This window comes from Rousettus aegyptiacus, unplaced genomic scaffold, assembly GCF_014176215.1.
Source record: "Rousettus aegyptiacus isolate mRouAeg1 unplaced genomic scaffold, mRouAeg1.p scaffold_m13_p_14, whole genome shotgun sequence".
NCBI lineage: Eukaryota > Metazoa > Chordata > Mammalia > Chiroptera > Pteropodidae > Rousettus > Rousettus aegyptiacus.
In genome coordinates, this window is record NW_023416289.1 from 25,842,276 (window position 1) to 25,864,201 (window position 21,926).

The 21,926-nt window shown below is 40.3% G+C and overlaps 1 protein-coding gene and 1 pseudogene across 4 annotated transcripts in view; both read left to right on the forward strand.

The window, feature by feature from the left end:
- Positions 1 to 21,926, forward strand: part of CDH13 (cadherin 13) — a 1,315,977-nt gene that overhangs the window by 841,828 nt on the left and 452,223 nt on the right. For all 4 annotated transcript variants that reach the window (XM_016165971.2, XM_016165972.2, XM_036232119.1 and 1 more), the window contains one exon: positions 20,434 to 20,586. In XM_016165971.2, the coding sequence (XP_016021457.2) occupies positions 20,434 to 20,586 (153 nt within the window). The remainder of the gene's footprint in view (positions 1 to 20,433; positions 20,587 to 21,926) is intronic.
- Positions 6,825 to 6,943, forward strand: LOC118611808 (annotated as a pseudogene).

Consider the following 21,926-nt stretch of genomic DNA (forward strand, 5'->3'; position numbering starts at 1 on the left):
AGTACATCCCTGGGTGGTAGGAGTGGAGGGATGTGACGGCAGGATGATTGTGCCACTAGCTGATTATCATCGTGCAGATGGGGATGCTGATGCCAAAAGGGAATGGATAGCTTGCTAGCTAAAGAAGTCTATAGCTACCATTCTGTATTTATACCAAAGTCAAATTGCATATACAGCTCTAGAATTTCACTTAAAGGGAACTCAAGATTGAGGATAGACTCCGGCCATTCTCTTAAATTTTCATTCAATTTAGCAAGCATGTTTCGAGGACCTAACATACGTCCCCACGCTATACTAGGTACATATAGATGATAAAATGATGAATAGCACATTGACTCTGCCTCAAGGAGACTGTTCATTAGGAAGGGGTCTTTATAGATTATAGGGATTGATCAATTGCATGCTTCCCTTTGACGCTATCTGAGACAAAGAAGAAATAGCCGCAAGTGTTAATACCCTGTCTCTTGAATTGAGTTATTTTTCCAAGGCAATAAAATTTGAAGATTGCAATTAGTTAACCATTATGAAGACAAATCTTCAAATATTTCTCTTACTGTGATAGCATTTAAAATGCTTCCTGCTCTACCAAACAATCAATTGGATTTTTTTTTTTTTCCATCTTCTCATAATGGCTGATTGCTAAGCAATTGATTGAATCCTCTTTTGTTACTACAGAATTACTAAACTGGTCAAAACAACTGCCCTGACCATTTCTCAGTCTGCTCATTTTGGTCATTCTAAATGGTATGTTTGGGGTAGAAATGTTTTTATTTGGTTAATCTCTTTGCAAATTATCGATCTGATTGCTTAATGTAGTGATTCAGAGCAAAGGCTCAATGGGCACAAAGGCTGAAATGACTGACCCTCAGGGAAAGTTTCTCAACCTAAGCCTGAGGTTTTTTTGCCTGAAATATAGAGATAAGCATCTACCTCCTACAGTTTTGGGCAGGGTCACATAAAATAATACATAAGTGTTAAGCACCACTGGGACATAAGTCTGTAATAAGTCACAAGTATTTTTATTTTGTCTAGGTTGCTGCAGAAGTTCTGTGGTTAATTGCATGGACTTGAAGGGGGCTTGAAATGTGTGACTAAGTGGTGTTTGCCTAGTATGTTACCCAAACCTGCCCCAAGGCTGTGAATTCTGGGAGCCTGAGGGGATTTTAATCTCTGGGTGGCTCGAAATGTGTACACAAACGCCCTAATGCCCCAACTGCAACTTGTGGGAAGACGTATACTTTGTCAAAATTCTTAACTGCTCTGACCCTCAGTTTCCCAATTCTGTAAGTGGAGTAATAAAGCCACCTATCTTTTAGAGTGGATTTAATGACAAAAAGACCAAAAAAAAAGAAAAAAGCATATAAGATTTATGTGACGATGAAAAGATAGTAAAGACACCTGAAGCACTGAGTGAGCCACATGCCAATCAGCACTGACTCCTTGGTTGCTGTTGTGTTATTTACAGCACCTGGCACAGTTGCTGGCTCCAGTAATGGCGCAGGTGAGAACCCTTTCTCTTGCCCTTAAATCCTTGAAAATATAGGCAGACCTCGTTTTGTTGTGTTTCATTTTATTGTGCTCCACAGGTGTTTCATTTTTTTTTACAAATTGAAGGCAGGACCCTCCACTGCCAAAAAGATACTGTCTTGCTTGATCGCGATACTTGCTTTTGCGCGATTCTTGCTTTATTGTGGTGGTGTGGAACGAAACCCGCCGGGTCTCCGAGGTTGCCTGAACTTAGTACATAAGTACATACAGGAGCAGCTGCTTCTTTTGTGTGCCGTGTTCCCCCTTCAACAGGTAACTACTGGGTGTTGATTAGATGCGAGGGCTGGGTTGTGGGTTCATCTCAGTGGAGGATATGGAAAAAATGGAAAATATAGAGTCCTTTTTTTTTTTTTTTTTTTGAGCTGTTCAGGTTGTGGATTTTGGAAGAAATGCTCCAAATGATACCATTGCTTTTTCAACATATCTGGCTGTTATCACAAAATGAAATCTTGTTTACGGTGCTTTGTGTGATTCCCAGCCCTCCCCCTCATATAAAAAGGACATCATGGTCTAAGAAAAGTAATTTCTCCAGAGCTGTAGCCAAAGAACCAATGTAAAAGAGGGCCCTGGCAGGCCCACGGGTTCCGTGGTTAATTGCGTGGACGTAGATTTGGCATCTCTATGTTGCTGTCTCTAAAAGGGAGCTTGAAATGTGTGACTGAGTGGTATTTACGTGGTATGTTACCCAAGCCCTCCCCAAGGCTGTGCATTCTGGGTAGCTCGAAAGGTGTACACAAGTGCACTGTTGCCCCAAGTGCTCAGTCAGTGTGGACAGGATGGAAATTCAGTTAAACACAGGAGGAAGCAATACATCTAGAAGATGAAGGTCTGATTTTTCTCTGCAGAGTTTAAATGGTACATATGTCTTCACCGTATAAAAACACAGACAGCATTTCTCTTAAAGGATGAAACTATGTACAGGCATACCTTGTTTTATTGTGCTTTGCTTTATTGCACTTCACAGATGTTGCATTTTTTTTGCAAATTGAAGACAGACCCACCAACAGCAAAAAGATTATGACTTTATTGCAGTCCTCTGAAACCAAACCCATAATATCTCCGAGGCATGCCTGTTCTTGGGCTTTGTAGTAGGAGATTTGGCGAGAATGGAGGCTTCCATGGGGGTGGGAGGCTGCAAGTGGAATCTGATGTCAGAGGGCACACACCTAGCTTCCTGTCTCACCTGGTGAATGCAAAAGTACTTCTGCCCTGATGGGAGCACTGTGAATTGGAGAATTGTCACATCCAGGGAAGGGTGGAAACTATGCTTGAGGAAAAGGTGACAGGGTATCCATGATCATAGCTACCCTATTAAAAGATGTTGAACCATCTCAGGTTTCAGCTCCTTACCTGTATTATCTCTAACGTGCAAAGCAAGCCTCCAGGTTAGCATTTTCCCCATATTATAATGGAGGAGCTGAGTGTTAGATTTCATAGTGTGTTCTCTAACAAAAAAGATAAATGTTTGAGCAAGAACTTGAACCCCTAGCTCTGCATGTCAGCTACATGCTCTGCACCCTGCCCTCTGGACACAGGATAGGGATCTTTTTTATTTCCCTCCTTTCCACTGGGCTGGGTGTTCTATTCTTTTGGAGGAGGCCCTGATTCTCTGCAAGATGGAGGAATATAAGACTACAACTCCAGTGGAAGCAGGTGTGTCTCTCTGGGCCCTTTCCCACAATCTCTGAATTTTATTCATTTGTACAAGGGCGAAGTTCAAATGCAGAGAGCTTGAGGACTCCTCTCTTCATCACTTCATTGATTTATCACTGTATCTGCCCTTCTAACTTAAATCACTGTCTCTTTATCTCTTTTTCTGCATCTTCACCAAGGAACGGTAGGAAAAAAACTCAGCCCAGCTTCAGAGCAGCCTAGCTTTGACTGACAGCTATTGGAAAATTCACTCCAGCTATTTAATGTTCCACTTTCTCCTTTGTGAGATGGGACTAAAAATGCCTTGTTAGATTATGAAAATTAATAAAAACATAATAAAAGCTCCTAGTAAGTTGCCTCTCCCAAAGCAAACACTTAACTAATATCACCTTCTTCCTCCTCATCCTTGCTTCCTCAGCTTGGGGAGGAAGTATCAAATATTTCCATTCGAAAAGCTGCAATTTATACAAAGGATTTTATTCAACATCCCAGTGTTTATAGTTTGAGTGATTTTTCCACCTTATAATCCTCAAGGACACCTGATCCCAACATTTGAGAGTATAAAAACTGGTTTTTCTAAATCATATAATATTTTCGTGGCCCACAGGTGGCCTCAGGCTTTCCTTTTTTTCTGTCTGTAGCCCATTCTGGATACACTGAAGGACTTAGTGCACCAGGGGTCACCTCTGTACTGAGACCTGAGAAGGAGAACCTCAGCTTTTAGGACTCACATTGGGAGGATGATTAAGCTTTCTGTTAGCCACGCAGATCCAACATGGTTTTAAAAGTAAAATGACTGCATTGAAAGAAAAAACACATTATTTTTCTGTCTCTCTATGGGAGCTCTACTTCACTAGAAAAAAAAGGAGAAAACCCAATTAGGAAGGATAGAAACATAAATGGGACTCATCGATTAGTCCACCAGGCAGATATTTGTCACCTCCCATTCAGGGCCATCTCCCATAACAGCCATTTTTATGGTCAAAACAATAAGGAGATTGATTAGGCAGGTCAATTTGTCCCTTTTCCTTTCTTAGGTAAAAACAAAATGACTTAACTAAATCTATTTTCTTTAAGATGAAAAGAGATTTTGAAAACATTTTAGTAGCAAATAGCTGTCCTAAAATAGGTGAAGAAGAAATTGATTTTACTTACCTGCCTTCACTGGATAGTTGAGAGGATTACCTAAGAGCAGGTATGTGGCAACACCTGTAAAAATTCATGCCAGGCAGATATTACAGTCATCATCATTTTGAGAGGTATGCTTGCTACATTATTTTCCATTTTTACAATCTTCCTTTTCTTCTTTGATGAGCATCTTTCCTACTTGGACATTCAAATTCATAAATGAAAATTTAAAACTAATGATAATATTTTCACATACAGGTAATTTGTGAAAGAATATCCAATTAGAAATAATTGTAAGAATATTCCTTTTCTTGATTAACCCCACTTCTGGTAATGTATTTCAAGCAAACAATCCAAAATGCAGGAAATTTTCTTTCTTTTTTGGCAAGAAGATGTTCTTGGTAGTTATTCACATTATTCATAATTGAAAGAGGCCAAATGTCAGTTATTATTGAAATGGTTGTTAAATGATAGTATATCTATTTTAAAATATTGGGTAGCCATTAAAAAGGAGTTCATAATAATAGGGAAAATTCTCATGATATAACAAGTTTAAAAAATAATATGAAGATATTTATATGTATGCTTTAATGCAATTCTTATCAAAATCTCAGCAAGGTTTTCTTTAGGCACAAACTTATTCTCAAATTTATGCGGAAAGGCCCAGGACCCAGGATAGCTTAAGAATCTTGAAAAAGAAGCATAAAGTGGGTGGAATCGCTTTATGTGTGACTATACGGCTATCATAGTCGAGACAATGTGGTACAGCAGAGGGAAACACACACAGATCAATGAAACAAAATAGAGAACCCAGAAGTAGATCCCCACAAAGATGCCCATCCTATTCTTAATAAAGGTGCAGACCCTGTTCAGCGTTTGCCAAGCTCCCTTGGCAAATAGTGTTGGAGCAATTGGACTTCTATAGGCAAAAAAGAAAAAGAAAAAAAAGTGAACCTCAACTTAAACTTCAGGCCTTTTACAAAAGCTAGTTCAAAATGGATCACGAATGTAAATGTAAAATCTAAATTTGAATCTTTTAGGAAAAAAGAAAAATCTGAGGCATTCAGTGCTAGATAAAGAATTCTTAGACTTGACAAAAAGAGCATGATCTCTAAAAGAAAGATGATAAATTGAACCTTATCAAAATTTAAAACTTTTGGATTAGGAAAAGCCCTGTTAGGATGAAAAAGCAAGGTACAAACTAGGAAAACACATATACAAACTACATATCTAACAAAGGATTAGTATGTAGAATATATGAAGAACTCTTGAAATTCAACATCAGAAATCCCCAATCAACCTAATTAGAAAATGGGCAAAAGACATGAACAGCCATTTCACCAAAGAGGGGATACAGATGGCAAATCAGCACATGAAAAGATGTTCAACCTCATTAGCCATGAGGAAAATGCAAATTAAAAACACAGCAAGCTATTAGTACACATCTATTAGAGTGGTTTTTTTTTTTTTTTTTTAAAAAAATAGTAACTACAGCAAATGCTGGTAAGAATGTGGGAAATAGGATCACTCAGCCATTGCTAGTAGGAATGGAAAATGGAACAGACACTCTGGAAGTCAGTTTGGCGGTTTCTTATAAAATTAAACACACAGTTGCCATAGAACACAAAAATTACACTCCTGGACGTTTGTTTATACCAGAGAACTGGAAACTGTTTACACAGAAACCTGTAAACACATGTTCATAACATCTTTATTTATAATTGCCAGAAACTGAAAGCAACCCACATGTCCTTCAATAGGTGAATGATTAAGGAAACTGTAGTACTTCTGTACCATGGAATACTGCTCAGCAATAAAAGGAATGAATTACTGATACACAACAGCAATCTCCAGGGAACTATGCCGAGTGATAAAAAGTCAATACCAAGGTTACATGCTTTATAATTTCATTTATATGCCATTTTCTAAATGACAAAATTATGGGAAGGGAGAACATATTAGTGGTTGCCAGGGGAGCGGGGGAGAGGTAATATGTGGAAGAGAAGGAGGGATGGCAACGGGGGTCCTCGTAGTGATGGAACTGTTCAGTAGCTTCATAGTGGTGATGGATACAAAAACCTACACATGTGGGAAAGTTGCAGAGAACTTAATATACACAGACATACACACAAATGAGTACAAATAAACCGAGGAATTCTGCATCAGTTTGGTGGATTGCATCAATGTCAGACCCTGACTGTGGTATTATACTATAGTTTACAAAATGGTACCATTGGTGAAAGAGTATTTCTTGCAACAGTATGTGAATCTTCCAATTATCTCAAAACAAAAAATTTAATTGAGAATATATTTATACAGCTATATGTATTTGAAAGACTGGAGTCATCGATGTGTTAAAATAGTTGTAACTATCAAGTGGGGCATTGAACATCTTATTTTTCTATCTTTGATTTGTTCTCCAGAGTTTTCCTAGTTTATATGTCAGTTTTGTAAAGGGGTAAAAAAAAATGATTTTTTATTTTAAAAAAAGTTCAGTCTACAGCCATTCCACCCTGAACATGCCTGATCTTGTCTGATCTTGGAAACTAAGCAGGGTCGGGCCTGGTTAGTACTTGGATGGGAGACCACCTAGTTAGACTGAGTGCTGTAGGCATAAAAAAAAAAGTTCATTGCCAAGTACAATAATTTACATTATTATTTATAGTTTACCCTAAAACAGTCTCCTTTTTCCTTTCCCCATACCCAAAGTGTAAAGATAGAGCAAACACATGAACACATACGAAACACATACAGGCACACAAAATTATGATCTGCTCAAGAATAAATGGGTTGCGACTCAATGTTCAAAGCTTAACATCAACAATTTGCAGTTAAAGAAGTAACAAATAGTTGTTAGTCTTGACAGACGTTTGACCTGCCCCCTGTGGCTTCTATTTATGATTCATAGCCCAAGTCTAGTGTAGAGATAGGCATTATACTTTAATAGGTAATAAAAAAAAATAAAAGACTTAGACAAAGAAAATAATGAGAAAGAGACTATTTGACAACATATATTACTCTCTCCACCCACCTTTATAGCAGACAATTTAAAGAACTCAGAACATATGATTGGTAGTAATTGAATAAATTCATAGTATGGGGAACAGGGCTCAGGAGCCTATAAAAGATTCAACTTCTGCTTCCCCCTAGGAGAGGTACCAACCAGTATTAATATTTTAGAAATACTAGAAGGTAGAAGAGCCATTATTCATCACTAGCACCTTCATGGTACTAAAATTAAATAATGGATTTCTTTTTTTAAAAAAAGAATTGCTAGAGTTGTGGAACTATAAAAAATATTCCTCTCTGAGGAATGTTGCATTTTTTGCTTTTATCTTTTCTTCTCCTCTTGAGAATATTTTGATTTACTTCTGTGATAAGCTTATAACAACTAAGTAACTTGGAGCTGGGATGAGCTAGGCTGCGAAGGAGGGCGTTTACAGAAGCTGACAAATGAGCCTGGGTAAATTTGTTTGGCTTCAAGTCAGAAAGCACCAGGACTGTGCATGCATGCATTTTTCACTGTGTAGCAGGTATATCTGCAAGTGTGGGCGAGGGCCTTGAGCCCTATAATAGTGAGCACCTGCCGTGCTGCATGGGCTTGGGATCTGAGCATGCTCACCTGTTCAACAGGAGCCCTGCAAAGGAGACCCAGGTATCCCCTTCACAATCTATTCAGAACTTTGAAACAACCAGCCCTGCTCCTTGAGGAGGTGTCTGGTGGAGTCATGAGTAAGGAAGCAGCTGGGACTTGGCATCAGACCAGTATCCAAGTTCTGGATTGACTTGGCTGATCTCAGAGGTGTCCATGCCTGGCCTACCCTTAAACTAGCTGTGTAACCCACTTGGTCAAATGACTTCATCTTAATGAGTCTCACATTTCCCTTCTTGGAAATAGAAATAATAGTAAATATCTGGTAAAATGCACTTAAAGTTTCAGCATGGTACCTGACATTTATAGCACCTCAGTGAAAGCAATTATTATCTAGGATACAACTTGAAAGTTTTTTGAGATCTTCTTAATTAAAAATTACTCTTCTTGATATTGACATGTCATTGTGTTTAAATATACTCAGATAAACGTCAGCATTCATTGAGTGCCTACCGTGTGCCAGCCATAGGACTCTGTACTCACCAGGAGCTTGGGAGTTCAGTTCTATCATCCTCATTTAACTGAAGAGGGAACTGATACTTGTATGGGTGACAAGATTTGCTCAAGGTCAAAAACCAAAGACATACTAGAGCCAGAGTACAAACCAATTTAGAAACTATTTTGTAAACCAGTTCACTACAGGAGCAGAAATGATAGATATTGCTCAGCACCTAGAGAAATGGAGGTACAGGGAATGAAAGAGAAGCTTTGTCCAGGTGATGGGTAGAAAGTAGCCGAGTTGGGTTTGAACAGAAATCCCTGGACAGCACCTCATTCCTCGCCTGTTTCACACAGTGCTGATCCAAACACGATCAGGGCTGCTCCAAGCTTCAGACTTAAGGAATCATAGCAGCTGGGAGTGAGAAACCAGCTCGGAGTCTGTGTGGTATCGATCGCCTCTGCAGCATCTTTACCAGATGGCGTGAGCCTGGACACCACTGTGGCAGCCTTCTCTATCACCAGACAGCTGGAACCATCAGCTAAAGCTCTTCAACCTCAGGATGTTTTCCTTCTTATGAGCTGAAATCTGTTCAGTAACTTGCATTGATTAACTTTTCTGAAACCAAACTAAGCCAATCTTCTCTTCCGCAGATGATGCCCAAAACTGTGCCTTCTGCCCCATTTTTCTACATTTCTGATTACTTAACGGGCTCTAATGTGTTCATCTTATACAAAACATACTACCTTCTTTCTCAAACCTGTACTTCCTCCTGGGTTCCTGCCTACCATGGCCTCTACTCATTCCCATATTTCTGGGACAGAATGCACCACACGGTGTGGTCTGTTTCAGAATATTCACTCACAGGGCAGTTATTGGGCAGTTGTGTTTACCCATGGCTATTTCGAGGATTTGTTATTGTAAATTGAGAGGAACCTGAAGACCGTACATGTCCCCCACCAAGATCCTTCCATTTGTTGAGCATCTTTTTAAATGCTGTGCCAAAACTTCTATTGTCTCCATTTGTATGATTCTCTCTTGTTGGGCCTCCCTTGGAAAAGCCTTATTTTAGGCAGCCATAACCTTCAGAGAAAGAAAGATATTTACCCAAGTTGATCCTTTGCATCCATGGGCCTGTTAATTTTCAAGGAGCGTGCTGTTGACGTTTTAAAAGTGAGTGTCTCATCGGGATCATTTAATTAGAAGTATCACTTAAAATGACTCTATTGGGGATACCAGAGCATTTCTCAGAACTCAAGCCCAAAATGCAGAGCTGGTTCTTCCCAGAAATTGATAAGCCACTTTAAAACCAAAGTAGCCGTGCATGTTCATTGATTTATGCATTCATTTTCTCTCCTTTCTGATTATACAGTCTCTCATTTCAGCTTCTCTTTACATAGCTTCTTTATTTATTATGAAATATTTGAGTGTCTGCTATGCACCATGCACTATTCATAGCAGTGAACAAAAGTCTGGTTACAAAGAGCGTATATTTTAATAATAAATAGAGATTGTTATCAGATAACTATGTCAGGTGATAATGGGTTCTGCGAAGAAAAACAGAAGAAGGTAATGCGCATAGAGGATGATGTTGGAAGGGAAGGTAGTATTATTTTTTAGGAAGGTGGTTAGGGAAGTCTTCTCTGAAGAGATGAATGTAATTAGAGAATTGAGGGACAGTGAGGGAATGAGCCATTCAGAAATCCATTTGGTAATACTCTGGTGAATTAAAGCCAATTACCAGACACCGTTGAGAAAGGGAACTGTGATATTTTTATGAGGGAGGGTATAATTTGGAGACCAAGACTGAGACCTAAGATTAAATAATGTTGGAGAGGGTGATTTCCCAGTCGCAGAGTGGTAAGGCTATGTTCGAGCTTGAACTGGCTTCATACACACATAAGTATTCATTACTTTCTCTTTCAGTTTTCCCAGTAGACAATTTTCCTTATCAAGGTCCATAGTCATGGCCCAGAGTCTCCCCAAAATGTTAGACTCGGCTTTCATGCTCACAAGACTCTAAGGGTCCACAGCCCTTAGCTAGCTAACTCTGTCTTTCCCTGTCCCAATCCTAGGCTTCCCAAAAACAATCTGATTGACCAAGCTCATCTTTCAAACGGGAGCCTCTGGGTCAAAACAGGGTAATTCCGGGGCTGAAACGGGTAGATCCAAGCATGGTACTTGAGAAGATACGGCAGCAAAACAGGATGGGGAGATAAGCGTGCACACAGTGACAGCTGAGGCTAAAGGCAGAGGCAGGGAACAGACTACAGGGAGCCTCAGAGGCATTACTGTGGGAGCCTGAATTTTTCCTGAAAGTGGTGGTGTGGGGGACCTTTGGATGATTTTAATCGGGTGTGATCCAGTTGTGAGAGACGGTAGCCACTTCAGGGAATGGGGAGCCTTAAAGCCATGCACAGGCCCTTCTAACAAGTACATGCAAGGCAGCGGAGAATGTCAGGCTTTCAGTTAAAAATGACTGAAATTTTATTTATGTTTAACACTGCTTGTGTTTCTAAGAATCAGACTTAACATTAAAATTTGTCCTGAATTATAAGAATAATAAGAATATGTGTTGAAACTTACCGAAAGAGCAGCCAACGTGCATTTCCAAGGAGAAATTGTTCAATTGTTCGTGTTTATTACGTCCAAATGGGAATAGTTCCAGGTTCATAATGCTGATTTTGTTACATTGCTTGCTCTGAACTGTGGTTTAGATGAGTGCATAAATATTTGGTTTAATATTTCTTTGGGAACCATAAAAATCTGAACTGAAGGAAGGGAGAGGAGCAGAGCAATGGCAAGAAAGGAAAGTTTGGCATGTTAGTTAGAGATTAAGTGTGTGTATTTCAATAGTGCCCAAGGGCATGATTAATTTATTATCTTTTTAGATGGCAGAAAGCATGTGGAAACCTCCAAATTACACCGTTACTATGACAGAGTTTAGAGGGTGTGAGAAGGCAAAGATGTTCTTGCCAGGAATTAATGTACAGGGGAGGTGGGTGGCCCAATGGACCAGATATCTGGGAATTGAGATTGAAAGTTTCTAATCTTGGCTCTGCTGCTGAAAGAGGCCCAAGATGAACATCTCTGCTCCAGGCTTCCTGGGGTAGGCACATCCCCAGGAAGCCAGACCACAAGCACTTTCAACAGTGCCAGGTTTTGATGCTTTGTTGATTCAACTCCTGGGATACAACTACTCAACCCAGCACATGTCAGTCAGTTGGCCATATGGAATAGAGGGTAAAGTCGTGGGCTCTGGACATTGGGGTTCAAATCCAAAGTCATCATCTAGCTCACTTTGGCAAGCTTTGTGGGACTCATTTTCTTACTCTGGAAAGTGGAGATTAATATCAGTACCTACCCCATAGAGTTGTTTTAGTTTTAAATAAACTAATGAATGTAAAACTCTGAGACTGGCATGTGGTCCAAAGTTAGGCTTCAATAAATGGTAGCCTCTGTCATCATCATCATTACCATAACCATTTAACAATCATAACAAGAATAATTGCCTTATATTATTGAGCGTGGTTATATTCTTTAGCATTTCATATCTCTCAGATGATTTACCTACCACAATCCTCCTAGGAGAGGCATTATTTTCCCTCTTTTCCAGAGGATGAGAATGAAGCTCAGAGAGGCCATACGGCTCCCAGCAAGTCCACATTGTGAGTTCTAAGCTGCAAACCCTGGTCTCCTAAGCACTCCGTGTATTAGTCAGGATATGTTAGGCTCTGTTATGGTGATAAGCAACTCCAAATTTTAGTTAATCTTTGAGATCTAGGTTGATGAAGTCACTACCGTTGGGAAAATAGCCGGTCACCATGGAAAAAGCAAAATGAAACTGGCTAAGCACACCACAGCTCATAAAGCTTTTGATCAGAATTAGCTGTAATGATACATGCCACTTTCACTCACACTTCATTGGCTAAAACAAACATTATGGCTACAACTAACTTCAAATGGCCTGTGGGCATAGAGTCCTATGATGTGCCCAGAAAGAGAGGAGCCAAAGTAATTAGGGAAGCTTAGCGACTTCTCTCTGCAATTCATAAATAGAAGAGACAGTAGGCACTGAAGATCTAAAGTTTTCACTAGAGATGTCAGGGACCATCTTGATTTTTGGTAAAACAACAAGAGGCAAAGTCAAAGGACCCAATTGTCAGGAGAGTTAAACGTTGAGCCTGCACTAATCAGAAATCCAGAACGTGACATATCAGATCCCCAGTTATTCCCTTGTACAAAAAAGGGCTGCAAAAGTATGATACCGATGGGCAGTGAATGGACTTTGGGCTCAAACAAGTAAAGCACAATGACCAGATGACCCCAAGGTGATCTCCTCTTTCTCTTATCTGCTGTGGCATCTTTCAGTGTATCTCTTAAGTTGCATAATGTTAATTTCATAGAGCATATTGAATTGTGAGCTGTTGAGGGCTGTGAGTACTCTGGAACTCATAAATGGTCAATAAATATTTTGAATGGAAGAAAAGAAAGTGAAGGAGACAGTATGTTAGAGAAAATTCCGTTTATGAGGGAAACACCATATTAAAAGTCATGGGAGAGAAGCTAACCATCAGGCTAAGTGAATAGTGGTATCATTCTGGTCTATATTAATAACAAACATAAACTGAGCTCCTTCCATAAGAATAGCATTGTACCAATTACATATTTAATTTGTTCTTTTGTGACTGACTTATATCACTTAGCATAATATCTTCAAGGTTAATTTATATGTTATAGCATATCAGAATGTCTTTCATTTTTTGAGACTGAATAATATTCCACTGTATGGATATACTACATGTCATTTATTCATTTCATCATTGGACACTTGGGTTGCATCCACCTTGTAGCCATTGTGAATAGAGCTGCAGAATATTCACACTTTTTGTGTGTCAATGGATCATTTAGTAAATATGATATTGTACTTGGCCATTAATAACTTTTAAAAACCCTCAAAACTAGAAATTTTGTAAACCACATTATTATACAATAAATGGGAAATGAACAATTAAAATATTGTAAATACTTGGAAATTAAGAAATACTCTCGTTAAAAGAAATCTTATAGCCTAGAGAAATTAACCAAAAAATTATTAGCAATCAGAGAATAATGCAAAAAAAAAAAAACAATTAACATTGAATCCCATGGAACTTACCTTAAGCTGTGCTTTGGCATAATCCTAAATGTCTTTGCTACAAAAGAAAAAGCTGATGAACAATAATATTAATAGATGAAGGGTAAGAGTAGTGGACTCAGATATCCTCTCATCTCGCTTTTCTGGAGTTTGATCTTCCTTCCCATGCGCACTGTCCTGCCCTTAACCTTAGTAGCCTCCATGGGACTATGGAAACTGCTTAAATTTGGTGGTGAACACAGCCAGCCCTAGCTGGTATGAGAACCATGGGTCTACACAGTGGTTCTCTAGCTATTATCCTCATCCAGTGGATTGCCAGAGCACTAGTTCAGTGTTTCTACACCAGGGCATTGGGATAGTTTTCCTTAGATCCCCTTGTTAATTTATGACCTAGTAGTTGAAAGTAGTTTGACCAGCATGAGGGTGAGAGAAGGTTTTAACAGCTGCCCAAACTGCTGAATGGCTAAACGTGTTCAAGTTCAAAGGCATGCCAAGGACTAAATCACAGCTGAGAATTAATTAATGCTTACAGATCACCTTAGAGAACCAACCTAATGATAAAACAAATGCCTTCTAATAACTATAGGTGAAGGCAATAAATGGATTTTTTTTCCCTATTTAATATCTTCTAAATTAACATGCACATCAATCTCAATAATTACTTTTACATGTTTAAATTTTTTTTTACTGTATAAGTAATATAGGTTCATTTTATAAAACCACAAATATTCTAAGAGTAAAAGAAAAAATAACACCCCTACCTTCATCCTCCAAAGATTTATACTGTTCACATGTGACTTATTCCCTTTGGGTAATTTCTAATTTTTCATTCCTTTGATCATACTGTGTATACATGTATAGTCTTCTATTCTTTGAAAATAGGTTTCTCCTGTTTTTTTGTTTGTTTGTTTTTTTTTAAATAGGGGAAAATTAGAGGCATCAGTTTAGTTGGATGTGACTAGGGTATTTGTGTTGGAGCTGCTTTGCCTAGCGAATAGTGTTTACTTGGCCTTCACACAAGGGGGACCCTTTGAAGATTATAAGGACAGAACAGATGTTAAGCCCCTGCACAAATACTAAGCATTACTACTGCCAGGAACTTAACTTTGGGGATTTGTAAAAAGAAATGAAAAGGCACTTATGTTCCACAATTAAAGTTACTTCATTTAAAAAAAAAAAAAAGATTAGTACAATAGACCTTATTTTTCATTTTAATTTGTGAGTTTATGAGCATTTTATGATTACATAAAAAATGTGCAAATAAAGTTGCACTTTTTCACTGAAAGTGTTAATCAAGTGTTGCCTATTTCAATGAGCACAGGAAATGTTCAAGGGAATGAGAAACAAACAGCCCGAGGGACACTTACCACCATTAACAAAGAGGCCATCTGTTCCCTGTGCTTTAATAGACCTCACTCTGAGCAGGTCTAAGCCCAGTGGATGAGGTTCCGGCTCCACAGAGGGCAGAAGGGGTCAGGAGAAGCTCCAGTGAATGAGTAATCTCGGAGGCTGAGTTCAGGAAGACAAAGAGACTTCTCCAGCAGACAGGATGGGGCATGAGGGCCACAGATCTAGGACCAGAGACACTGGGCAAAGTTCAGAAGGCCTGTGTTTGGTGTAGCAAAAGTTGGAAATGAAGAAGCAGGTGGAGACCTATCAAGGGCGACCTTTGAGATTCTACCCTGGGAGCAATCGGGAACCATTGAAAGGTAATCTGAGGATTGTCCCATTTAGATTTGAGTTTGCATTTTATATTGGTCATAATTAGGACAAGAAGGGAAAAGAGAGAAATCAGAAACATGGAGGCCAGTTAGGAGACAATTCATATTCATTTACTTATTCAGTAAGCAAATATTTATTAAAAACTCACTGTGTTAAACATACTGTTGTGGGAACTGAGAGCAAAACAGTCAAAAATATCTACTGGGGATCTGAATTAAGGCACAGATACTGGAGATCAGCAGAGGGCAGGGCTAGAAGCTCTTAACGTAAAGACGATACATAGAACTTGGTGACTGCCATTTTGATATATCAAATATATTTTCTAGAGGGGGAAAAACAGTGTCATTAGTACAATTAAGGAAAAGTCTGAATCCACAGGGAAACTCCCGAATAGACAATTAAAAACCACATTGACTAAAGGCAATGCGTGGTTCTGGATTGATTGGATTTGGGGTCAGAAAAAGGATAGAAGTAGAAAAACTAGTGAAATATAAAGATATGAAATCTGGAAGTTAGTTAGAGTCACGCATCAATGATAGTTTTTCAGTTATAACCAACATTCCATGGTTATGTAAGATGTTAACAGGAAAACCTGAAGAAAAAAAAAAAAGCATATGGGAACTCTACTGTCTTGTCAATGTTCCTGTAAATACAAAGTTATTTCTCCCAAATTTAGATAGATAGATAGATAGATAGATGTCTATCTATCTGTAAATAGATATAGCTATATCCCAACAACTTTGAATAGAAAAAATGTAGAAAAATTTATATGGAATGATCTTGTTTATGTAAAAGCATTCAAAATTGCTGTACATTCTATGAGTACATATGTATATATGTAAATTCACAGAATGCCTTAAAAACATGTATAACCTGGTATCATTGGTTACCTGCAGACGAGAATAGAAGTAGAAACAAGATGTAGCAAGGGGCCTCAAAGGGGCCTTGGCTTTGGCTATACCGCGCACCTTCTGTAGGAAATATGCAGCCAGACGTCCTTTGGAACTTAGCTCAAGTAGCCACTGCCTGCCCCAGGCCTCTGTCTCTGGTCCAAGCTGTGCCATGCCACAGACACAGCTGGTGTGCTGGCCACCCCCAAGGGGCATCTGGGAAGTTGCTTTACCTAGGCATGTGGCAAGACTCCTGTGTGCTATTAATGTTCTTCCCAAGGTGTTAGCATCCAGGGTCCAAGTTCTTTCTCATTATTAGCTATTTTCTTCCATTCCAGCTCAGAAGATAAAGGGGAAAAAAATCCCACTGTGAAAAGAAGTGTTGAAATACAAAGAATACTAGGAAAGACCAGCTAATTGTAAAGCCCTGCTATTTGATATAATGGGTATTAACAGCTGCTGCAGAAGCAGAGATTCGTGGCAGGATTTGTTCTGGCCAGGAGTGCACTGGATTTCTCACATTCCATCACAAGAAACAACAACAATGAAAGCACCACAGCCCTGGGGGCCATAGCTGTGGAGTAGCACCGGGAGGATTTTCAGGAGTTTAACATAGTCTAATAAGGGTTGTCTGGAACTCCACTTGATTTGCATGGAATAGCTTTGCTGTGTGGCTGAGGTCCTCCTGGGGTCTGTGGCCATTGTACAGCTCCCATCACCACTGCTTAGTGAGGCTGAGGTGGGCTGGGGACCCTGTGAAACCCCACGTAGGGACAAGGAAGTGGTGGGTGATTCCTAAATCAAAATTGAGCCACAACTCCTATCTTTTCTCTGGAGAGTAACCTCCACGCCCATAATTTCCTCTCCTAATTTCCTCCAAGTTCTGGGATGCCTTTACCACATGTAAAAATGTTGGGCTTGGAGACAGACCAATTCTGCTTTACTGGCATTCTAAAAAAACAAAACAAAACAAAACAAAAACGGGTTTTTAAAGAGCTCCTAATAGTGTTACATGTTTGAAATAGGTCTAAGAAGAAGGTAGCAAACAGACTCGCCTTTTTTCAGCAGAAGGCTCCAAATGTGGCAATGGAAACCAGCGTTAGTTATAACGAGTGTGGATGGTGTTGAAATCTGTCTAAATCAGTGGTCCTCAAACTTGGGTGAGCATCGTAATTATCCAGGGGGCTTGTTAAAGCACACATTGCCAGGTCCTTCTCCTCTGGGTTTCCGATTTAGGAGGTCTGGTTGGGGCCTAAGAATTTGCATTTCTATCAAGTTCCCAGGTGATGTCCATCTGGTCCTGGAAACCACATCTTGAGGTTATTGTTCCCAGGACAATGAGGTCCCCTCACTTCCCTGTGCCGGTGGCCGGGTAAGGCTCATCAGAGGGCACATTACCTGGTGTGGCTATGGGCCTTACTTCAAAGTAGACACAGCTCTGAGGGCCAGGAGGCAAGTTCAACAGATATGTTATAAGCCAAGCCTTTAAGAACAACATTATTGAGAAAAAGAGAGATGTGCAGCACTAACGGGGGATGTTCCCAGCAGGGGCGCTCGCAGCAGGGACTTTCCCTGGGGAATAAGCCATTTAAATCAAGCAGCCAGCGCTAATTAAACAGTCTTCTCTGCAAGACCCTGCTTCTGTGAGGTCAAGTGGGTCAAGCTGTCTGAGAGAGAGCAAGGAAATGACCCAGATCTGACTTTGACAGGAGGAGGAAAGTCACCCCAGGAGAATTTCTGAGTAGGATTCAGCTTTTCATGCTAAGTAGCAGGTAGAGAAATGAGAGGGTAATGATATTTGGCCTGAGAGAGCTTTTGGGACTGTTTCCCACTGTGCTTCTACCAGAATGCCTGGGGTGCTGCCCTTCCAACCCTTTCTGGGCAGGGAAGGGTTCAGAACGGAGAAAGGAGTATAGAAGCCTTCTCCTGGCAGGTCCATGGGCCATGTCTAGTAGATAGACCAGACTACAAGTCCATTCTGGGGAAGCATGGCAGCTCCAGGGCTCTTGCAAATTTCCCACACTTCCCAGGAGATTGTCTGCTAGCTTAATAAGGCCTTTTGGAGAGGACCTACCTTGGGTTTGCTTAGGGGAGCAAGAGGAGGAGGATTTTAAACCACATCTGGGCAGAAGCGGTAGGAGGGGGAGGGGAGTGACAGTAAACATGGAGGTGACACAGAGAGGTATTTGCTCAGCGGCCCCTTCCTGCAATAGGTGTTTTCAGAACACTTCTCAAACAAGAGAGGTTTGTGAAGAGGAAATATTTTCCCTTTTTGATTTTGTAAAATATTATGACTAAAGTGATTTTTATGCCTAGAGGTAAAGTCTTACCCATTACCAACAAGAGCATAATTTTGTCATGATTGTTACTATTAGTATTGCAATCATTGCCTATGATTTATGGAACTGTCCTATGTGCCTGGAACTGTACTTTGTACATCTCATTAAAACCTCATCAGCTTTGGGAAATAAGTGGTGTTCTCCTCATTTTACAAATGAGGAAATTGAGAGCCAAAGAGGCAAAGCATCATGGCCAAGGTCGCATGGCTGATCACTGGCCAGACTGCAACTGGGGCATATTTTTGAACAGTGGTGTTCTTCATTAAACACATCCTGGCCTTGTGTGCCAGGCACTAGGATCCAGTGGTGAGTGGTGAGCGCAGTATGCTGAGGCTCCTTGGAGCTTCCAAGCAGAGGGAAGTGGGTCGGGGGGAAAGGCAGTTGGATTAAATCAAGTGAAGAGCGGTGACTAATAATTCTTTTCTTCAGGAGATATCACATACCTTATTTTTAATCTTGTTTTAAATATTTTCTGTTAATGTTGAAATGCCAACAGAGATAATTGGTGTTTAATCAAAACTAAGTGTATTTTAATAAAGAATATTTTTAATCAGAAGAAAACATATTGCCATATGGCACTGTGTCATACTCTCAACTGTCATGGCAGAGGAACCTGGTCATGAGGGTCGTGCTGCCTTAGGCACCACTGCCACTTGGTGGCACCCATTGGAATTGCAGGGTTGGTAGCCAAAGACATGGCTGCCGCAGGAGAGAGGCTGATTCTACTAGAAGGCACATTTCTTGGGTGAGCCACCTAAATCCTCCATACGTGGCTGACTAAGTTCCAAGAGGTGCCTGTTCATTTTTAACTTGATTACGGCCGAACTGGTATCAGCTTTCTTTTATCTGTATGTTCCTAATGTCTATTGTGCTCCTGACTTTTAAATTGTTATAATCAAATTAATCCTTACAGATATTGATGATAAAGTTAAATTAAATATAGATGACTACACGGGCAAACTCTAGAACCAATTTATGCACATAACAGTTCTCTCTTTAGTTGGACATCTTCAAATACCTTAAAGAAAACAAAATACAATTTGGTTCCTAATTACCTTTCACCTTACCTCTACTCAAACCATGCTAGTGACATAGTTCTGGAATTTTCTAGCCTCTCTCTCACCTACCTGCTGCCTCTGTCTGTCCTGTTCCCTCTGCCTGGAAATACCTTCTTCCATCTTTATCTTCTGAATTTATTCATCCAATGTTGAAGCAAGGCTAACAACCTATAGAGAATTATCTTAAAGTAAATTCAGAAATGACAGTGTTGCATAGCAATGTCTCTAGAGAAATGGAAGATGGACTCCGAATCCCATCTTCATCTCTTTAACAGCTGCGGCCATGGCCAGCATGCTTAATATCCATGTATCTCAGTGGTTTAATCCATTAAATATGAATGATAATGTCCTCTGACCCCAACATTGTTGTGAGGTTTTTCAAAAATGCTTCCTCAGCACTGTGCCTAGTACCTGTTAGAAACAATGGGGCAGGTGATGCTGTTAATAACAAGATATATGTAAATACCTGGAAATGCCATCAAGGGCTGCCCAATATAGGATTATTGAATAAATGTTGTTTTTCCCATTGCCTGTTTGGTATTGCTTACAGAAAAATAGTATATCTGTTTCTTGGGATTTAAAATATAAATGTCAACCTTGAACCTCCTCGAGTAATTTTCTTCCTCCATCCATCACTATATGTCACCCCAATGCTGGTAAGCTTCCTCAGCTATAACTGCAAAGATTTACATATCGGGATGAAAGGCATTAAGTAATGGTGCTATTTTTGGTGATGCTGCTTTAATCAAGTTCATCAGGCACCTTTGTGTTAGCACCTGTGATGATTGGATTGGTCACTGAGGTATGTTTGTAATGTGCTTTCTCTGTGTGCCAAAGTCTTAAATGTCACTCTGTTTCTCTGACCAGGTAGTCGACAGTGACAGACCAGAAGGGTCCAAGTTCCGGCTCACTGGAAAGGGAGTGGATCAAGAGCCTAAAGGAATTTTCAGAATCAATGAGAACACGGGTGGCGTCTCTGTGACACGGAGCTTGGACAGAGAAATGTTTGCTACTTATCAAGTGAGTACCCCTCGAGCACCCACCCTGCATGCAGAGCCGTGGCGTGAAACGATTGTGTTCTTCCCACTGAGCTCATTATTTCTGTGCTTCATCAAACCTGGGCTCGTGCAGCTTCAGGTGTGTCTCTGTAGGAGCTGAGTGGCACTGAACCCCGGCGGGACAACAGTGGGGGCTCCTGTCTCGTCAGTGGAGCCCCCCAGGCCCGTGTGAGACTGGGTACTGGAGACCAAGAATAGGGGTTCTGGGGGACCTCAGAGGAGGTCAGGACCCTTAGAGCAGCTTGGCTTTCCGGAAACCAACTTGATAATCAAGAGCAGTAAAAGGTGTAAACCCTTGGACCTGATCATTTTTCTTTGAGAAATCTCTCCTAAGGAAATGGGAATTTAGTCAGATTTTTGTGCAATAATGTTGTAGCAGGACATGATCCTTAATGTGCAATCAATTGATAAATATTCATTAATAGGGTAAATTATGACATAATTTTGCATTTAAAATATTTCTGAAGAAGTTCTAGCTATATGGGCGAGAGTCCAGACAGCATATGCAAGCGAACACACACACACATATGGCGTCCTCATTACAGAGCGAGCATTTTCACATATCATAATGGGTGCACGTTTGTGAAGAAACACGAAGGAATAAAAATTGGAGTGTTAATGGTTGGGTTTGGGTGTTACTGATTTTTTATTTTCGTTTTTTTTTTCTTTCCTACAATGTACTTAAATTACTTTTATATGGAAAATAAAAGGCTATTTGTGAAAAGATAGTTTCCAAAGCTGATACCCATTCAGGATACAGAGACCAAAGCAGTTGCACGCAGTTGTTGGAGTGAGCAATAAATCTCACATAGGCTGGAGGTCTGTCCTACCACACCCCCAAAACGGCTTCATGCGCACAGCCTGTCAGGCACCCAAGCCTCTGAGGGCAGTGATCTCATGCTTTCAGCAATGAAATGGAATTCCTAGCAGTTTTCAGGAGAAGCCTTTCATGGGACCCAGCGCACCAAGCCGGAAGCAGGCACCGTGGGAACAAGGCCTAGGCAACATGTTTGCTTTCCGTCGCCACTGCCCACCATGCGTGCATTTCCCTGGACTGGGGGGGTCAGGAGGAGGCGGCCAGTCACCAGCACTGGATTTAGCATCTCTGGTTTTCCTGGTCAAAACACCACATAAGGGCATCCCAGTTCCCCTTCAGTAACTCTACGGCCTCGGGCCCCAAAACTCATTCTTTCTTCTCTGCAGACATGGGTGGAGGGATAGTGCATTGGAAAGTCAAGGTATCTGGCTGGGAAACAGGTACGCTAGGTGTAGCCTTCTCTGTCACCATGAGTTTTTGACCTT